The 7,636-nt window shown below is 31.1% G+C and overlaps 1 protein-coding gene across 1 annotated transcript; it reads right to left on the bottom strand.

Annotated features, from left to right (window-relative positions):
- Positions 1 to 1,995: 1,995 nt before the first annotated feature.
- Positions 1,996 to 3,311, bottom strand: LOC132734876 (uncharacterized; the record flags this gene model as incomplete). Its single annotated transcript, XM_060721735.1, has 2 exons — positions 1,996 to 2,436; positions 3,093 to 3,311. Coding segments are annotated over 2 exons (423 nt in total), but the record flags the coding sequence as incomplete, so codon positions are not given.
- Positions 3,312 to 7,636: the final 4,325 nt, after the last annotated feature.

The raw sequence follows: 7,636 nt of genomic DNA, 5'->3' as shown, positions 1-7,636 counted from the left end.
AATATATAGAGGATATTGAATGAGTGTAAGTTTAATACTAAATTTATTGTTCAAAGGAAGCACATTATATTTTACAATAAAAATAATTATACTAGTACTATACATGTATAGTTATATAAAATGTTTTTATAAGGCTTGAAAATACTAACCAAACTGCACAGACATGGAGACTGCCTCATCTCTACTGCTGAGTCAAAGGCATGTCTTCTTTAGGTTTTAAGCCACATGAACATTGTATAGGTAATATGACAACCTTTAAGCATTACTGGTATATATGTCCATTCAAGCATTATTTCAGGCACCTTTATAGAATCAATAAGTATCCAACACCCTGGATGGGATTCAAGCACACAACTTCGAGGGGAAAATGATTTGATGTAACCTTTCAGCCACTGAGGCCCCAGAGCATGACTTCATCATGTTGAGTGCACAATTCACTTTCACATTAATTAACAGATGGAGACAGACCTATATGCCTCTCAATACAATCATTGTACTGATTAAGATGAAAGTAATACAAAAATCTGAAGGTTTTGTGGCAGAAATAAATTGTACTTGCAAATGATTTTCTATTCACTATGGTAGTCTCAATGTTCCAATTACATCATTTAAATTTTCTATGGCATTTGCATAAAAAAATTGACCTTTATCAGCCAGCTTTTGTAACAAATGTATCAATTAAAATTAAAAGCATGCAGCGTTGTGCACTTGACCAAAGATGCATTATAATAATAAAATACTTTAAGTAAATAAAAATTTGAAACTGGTACTAAAATTACATTTGCAATTACAATAACATACAGAAATAAAAAAAAATCACACACACTGCACAGAGAAAGTTAATCAATATAGTGTATTTAATATACATGTAGTTGAGAAAAACATAACAAACATATCAGTTTAACAAATACAATATTTGTAAAAGAAAAAATATAAACAAATAACTTAATAAAGGGAAAAACACACATCACAATAATGCTAAAACTGATAAAAATAAATAAGTTACAGTGATTTTTGTGGCTCAACTTTGGTTACATTAAGTTGAAGGTTAATTTCATTCATGCACATATATACATGATGAAAATAATTATATTATTATGTTGGTTTTATTTCTAAACAATATTGTCACGATTTTAGAAATTAAAAAACCTATGTTATCAGTTTGTCTCTTTGGTAACAGTTTTTGTACAGTGACTGCGTCAAAAGTCAATTAGTTCTGACAAAAAATATCAGGCCGTGCATTTACAAAATAAAGGTCAGGATCAGGATCAAATACACCTGGTTCTATTTTTATTGTTTAATGAAACTAACATTTATCATATTAGGCCTTAATAATATGTTACATATACAAAACGTATAAACAATCCTGGTTTGCAAAATAAACAAAAACAACCTTTTGGATAAATTGATGAATTACAATACATAATAGAAGAAAAGAAGTATCAAAATAAGGATCAATTTAAGGACCAAGCTCAATATTTAGATCAACTGTTAAACATGTATATCTTGTAAAGTAACTGCTTCCCAACACGCTTTTTCAAGTCCTCTTTTATGAAGTTAATAATAAAAAAATAAAATCTATGTGATCAATGGCGAAATTTTCTGTTTTGATCTTCTTGATCCTTGAATCATTGTGAACATGGGGTCAGATGATTAAAGTCTGTTGGTTTTATGTGTCAACTATATGAACTTTGTTAAGCTAGCCTGGTTATAAACTGATCTAAACATTAGTTAACGGTTAAAGGTGATCAGTCACAGCCACAAAATAAGAATATAATTCATTTACATATAATATGATAGCCTGCATAAAACCAACTTATAAAATACGAAGGCAAATAATCACGTGGTTTTGACAGAATACATGTATATATATTATCAGATGATGAAAATATGTTTATTATTCTTAAATGACTTTTTAGAAATTAACATTTAACAATGTTTTTTTTTTTTTAATTGGAAACTAACATTTAAGTAATCTCTAACTGAATCACAGATAATCAAATGGTTAGACAAAACAATTACAAGATAAGAAAAACTGGTTTTACTTCTAAATTTTGGGGATTAAAATTAACAGACAGGCTTTTCTATGTACTGCTGAAAAACCTGATAAAAACCCTGATTTTTTAAAGAAAAAATTTACTAGATATTTGAGCTAGTCTATGGTCACTGTACTACCTAATACTTTGTATCTACAACTATTCTACTCGTATAACACAAAAATGTCATCCTTCGTCAATGAATTCCATTCTGGTACCCGTTGTGTGCTTCGTTGTCAAGTTCATCCTCTGACCGAGCCTTGAACCCATTTCTCATCTCAGTCACATGACCTTGTGTTGTTATATTAGTCTTACTATGTCTATACTTTAACTTGAACCCTTGGTACAAGGTCTCTAGCTGGTTGTATAAATTATCAGCATCTTTTTCATCTATATTCAACTGAAATATTGGTAAATGATTTAAATTTTCCAAAATCAAAGGAAAACAGGTTATGAGTAACAAGTTTATTTGAGGAAAAACATATGATGTGCTGTGGGTTTGAATCCCGACAGGGACTTTGGATTCTTTCATGTGAGGAAGCTATCCAGCTAGCTTACGGAGCATCGGTTTTCTATTCAAGTGCCCGTTCGTGCCTGGAATAATGCACGGAAGAGCACCTGAGGTCTTCCTCCACCAGTAAAGCTGGAATGTCGCCAAATGACCTATACTGTGTCGGATTGACATAAAACCAAATCAAACAAACAAACATGTGAGAAAATGTTAAGAGATAAAAAGAATAAGCACTATCATGGGGAAAGCTTGCAAATTCATTATAGAATTCTAATTATATAAAAAAATACCCAAAATTTAAATGACATGATGTTTATCTGCTTTTTGCTTTAACATGGTAACTTTTGGATAGTATCATCTTGTGAAATATGATACAAAACTGTCAAAATATTGCGCCAGTGAATTAATGGTACATGTAAGCAGCCTGTCAGCTCAGTCAGTCAAGCTGTCAAATGATATTCAGAGGGTCATAGGTTTGAGTTCCAGATTGTATTGTACATTTTTCTTGCATCAATAAGAAGTACTGGTAGAGTTTAAATGTATACCTTTTCTTCACCAACATATGGTCTACCAAGCACTGAACATAGACTGCAGTATTTTATTCTTGGATTAAAGCTTTCACATTTTTGCTTGGTTACATATATCTGGAAAAAATAAATTAAATCATTATTTTCAGGTATTATAACAACAAAAACGTTTTCAGAATATTTTAACGAATCAAATAGGGGTATAAATGTTTTATTTGATAGATGGCATATTTCTTGCTATCAATATATCACCATTCTGTTTAGGGTGAACGGGCCATTTAGCTTAAATCAAGGAGAAAACATTTCTGTATATTAAGGTATAGCACAAAATGAAGTCTTCATCCAAAAACTTTTTCAGACAAAAGTGTGGTATGAAGAATTTTGTTTGGAATAAAAGAATTTTGTTACATAAAAACCAGCATGTTATAAAGGACAATAACCTTCTTAAATGACATGAAACTATCCAACATGATCCAAAATATAAATATAATTCATAACAAGATTCACAATATAATTATCATTAACTTATCTACAATATAATTATTATCAATTAACCCCCATACAACTCTTCAAAAATAATTGTTAATGTCTATGCTAACAATATAAAACCATGTCTGTAAGTGCACTTAAAAACCCCTTTGCTGCCTGAGACATTTCTAAGAAATACAAGAATTTACTAATTGCTTATTTTTCACTTGAAGTAGGACAAAGTATGTAGTACATTAAAAATACGAGCATTTTTAGGAAGAAAATAAACAAATATAAGATAAAGAAAAACACTACTTTGTGTCCCAAATATGGGTCTTAGATTCATCATTTATATATGAAAGCAGTGAAAGGTTAAATGAGCCGCGTCACAACAAAACCAACATAGTGTGTTTGCGACCAGCATGGATCCAGACCAGCCTGCGCATCCTTGCAGTCTGATCAGGATCCATGCTGTTCGCTATCAGTTTCTCTACTTGTTACTATTGTGATAGTTCACTATATTACTATTGTTGTATATGGCAGTCTTTACTACATTAAGTTGGTATGACAAACAAATTGTGTGTATTTGTGTATGTTTTATATTTTTGGTGTTTAATAAAGAACATAAGACAGACCATATTATACTGTTTCTCTATAGATATCTTTGTTTGGACCAATGTATATATATACATATTCTGAATATATACTAGGTATATACACTTTTATTATAACTTTTTAAAATATGCTGATTCAATCTGGAAATACATGTTTTTTTAAGTTTTTTTGTTTATTTGTTTTTGTACTTAGCTCATCAAACATATGTTAGGTAAATATTATCCTTTATGCAATATATCAGGAGATTGTTACTATATAGTTTATTTTTGTTTTTACTTATTATTTCATCTAAATATTGTTTTATATCTGGTCCAAATGTCATGTATTTGAGTTGTTTCTTAACGTCTTGTAGTGTCATATTGCATTCATGTATTTGTACAAATACTTAAAGAATAATGTACATACATTTTGTCATGCATGTTACAATATTAATTGATCATTGTATGTAATTTGTTATATAATTATGTTATGTCAGTTTTCTTGTAATATAGACTTAAGCAAGTACATTTTATGAATATAGTTTTTGTTAAATTGATTAAATTATGTTGAAGAAAATCATTGAGTACAATGTGAAGAATAGAGATTTTGTATAAGATTGTCTGTTTAAAGAAATAAATCACTCGTTCAACAAATGGGAAACATTGGTTTACTAGTCGGCCATCTGAACAACCAGCCATCTATGAACACAGCATAATTGTGTGCCTTTTCTCTCCAAAACTGCTCAACCAAATTTGATAAAAATTGGAATAATCTGAAGAAGTTTTACATGTGAATATTGTAAGGAATTCAACCAAGACTTATAAATGATATTGACCTTCATGGTCAAATCTTTGAATCCTGCTTAATTTTTTCTATAACTTTGTTTATAATTGATGTATGTTATTCATTCTTGTAGTGTAGTGGGTACAATGCTACTAAATTTTTATATGAAAAAAATGAACTGTTTCAATATCTAAAATGGTAATCTTTTTATATATATGTATATAATTATATTTTTTTTTTTGCTAAAATACAACACCATTATATATCTTAACTGGGACAAAATATAACGTTCGTCCCAGATTTGAAAATACTCTTTTATTGTTATTATGAACTCGTATGGAGTTATATCTAGAAATAACAAGTACAAATGTTGCTGCAATGCAGCAATTGAGAAGCTCCGCGCCAAAAAAAAATGCGCTCATTACAGATACCTTACCAAATCGTTTCTGCGCACAAGTCATTTTCTATTTAGATTAAGGACTAGGCTAGTGTACACTATTCCGGATATGTTTTGTAAATCATTTAAATATGCGTATCTATACTTATCGTATGCACTGTCCATAACAGAGGAGCCATATATTAAATTCAAAAATGCTTTCGCTGATGCCTACCTTGTAAGGATAGTAATTCCAATATAAACAAGTCTTACAAGACTTGTAAATGTAATGTGACATGACAGTAGTGCAACATTGTTCTGTTTGTGTCACTGGTCACTGCATGTACATGTAGTCAGTAATATTAGATGATGAAAATATCAAAGCATGTAATTTTCTTTTTCACATATAATGCTACTCACTTTCTACAAATATCGACAACTAATCATTGTAGGAAAAAGTAAAATCCACATGTAAATAAGCCAAATACACTTTATTTTTCAAAATGTCCGTTAAATGTTTCGCGCCAACTTATATATAATGTATAACAAGAAAGGCATTGATGCAAAGCATCAAATGGCGTCCAATCAAGAAATGCAGCAAGTGACGATGAACTTAAGTAGACATCTGATGACCAGATATTCTTTTAAACTTTTCAATGGTTAATTGGATTTTACCAGAATTGTGTAGTATATCATGACGAGACATATTGTTCATCATGAACTTTGGTCGGCTTGCTAAAAATAAAAATATTACATGTATTTTCTTTGAAACATACAGAACAGTAGTCAAATTGAACAAAGTCTGTTTTTATTATAATTGTAATAAATATACAAACAGCATTTAAAAATAGTTGTAATATCACGACGATTTATCAATGGAAGACTGTTACCTGTATTTGAGACAGGTATCATAGGGTATGGGAAAAAATATATTTTCGGACTTGCTCAATGTAATGATCATATCTATTTATATCTTTGTTCCCGTTCTCATTCATTAATATGACATGCTGCGAATCACAGAAGGGAAGACCAATATATATGACTTTACATAATAGAAATCGAAAGGAAATCGTGCTTCCGAATTTATTTTTAGCTGTAAATCGAAGGGATTAGTTGATAAAAATCGGGTCCATGGAAAAAAATAGTAAACACAAATAGCTCCGCGCCTGCTCATGTGGGCGCGGAGCAATAAATTCTACTAGTTGTCATAGCTTTCACAGAAGCGGTGGGTCCATCAAAACTGCGGGGGAGTATTCGACCCAGAAGTGGTGGATAAGAAAAATGCCATTTACTGTTGTTAGTAAGTTTATGACTGAGTTTATTGTATGTTTTAATGTTTAACTGGAAACACCTATAGTGAGACGGGAACCCACATTTATATACATTTGTATGTACTCTTCCAACTTCTACGTATTCACAACCATTTAATTAAACACTTCTGTACAGTTTGATGAGGGGACGGCACGTTATCCTAATTTTGGTTAAAACACGCACAAATATGTGCAAAACGACCCCTAAATACACCAGCATCACATCGTATGTATCATTCTTGCACATACTTGTGAAATTTTGATAATTGTTATTGCATTTTTTTTTAAAAGAATTGACAAAAATGATTACAATGCAAATGGCGGTTGATTCGATTGTAACATAGTGCGGTGAGCCCAATACCATATATGACTATTTTGTGGGTTAAGTAATAGAAAGGGCATCGAAGCTATCTGATTTGTACAAGGGGGCGTAATCACTGAGTACTAATCAGATCGCCGAGTGTTTTGATGTTCATTTCTCTTTTGTATCATAGGCAAAATCAGGATCGGGTCTTTCAAATTCTATTCTATTTGAAAGACCCTGGCAAAACACGTTCTCTGTTGTCACAATATGATACCCCAGAAACAAAGTAACCTATGAACGAACATCTGAATGTGACATTTCTATCGTTAAACCCCAGACAAAATGAGCCGATCAATGGGCGTGCTCTGGAGTGCGGGTAACTAATACCTGCTGCAGTTATTAGTTACATCCAAAAGGTCCCCAAAACAATGGTACAAACTTGACATAACGCACTTAACAATTGAGTACAACCCTTTTCTTACTTTGATATTGTTATTGTCCTTTGTTATTTTTCATGCTTTATTTTTGTCCAGAGCATAACTAAAAAAGCCTTAGAGATATCAATATGTAACATCATAGGTGGATAGGTATCGTTGAGGAGGAGTGCAGCACGCAAGAATAATAACTCTATCCTGAACTCTACCCTGCATATTTTTTCAGTTATTGCTCTTTGTTATTATTCATGCTTAATTTTTGTCAAAAGCATAACTATATAAAGACTTTGAGA

Source organism: Ruditapes philippinarum, unplaced genomic scaffold (genome assembly GCF_026571515.1).
Source record: "Ruditapes philippinarum isolate M1 unplaced genomic scaffold, ASM2657151v2 ctg7901_1_1_1_1, whole genome shotgun sequence".
Lineage (NCBI taxonomy): Eukaryota > Metazoa > Mollusca > Bivalvia > Venerida > Veneridae > Ruditapes > Ruditapes philippinarum.
The sequence above is the reverse complement of the archived record's forward strand: the minus strand, read 5'-3'. Positions and strand labels throughout refer to the sequence as shown.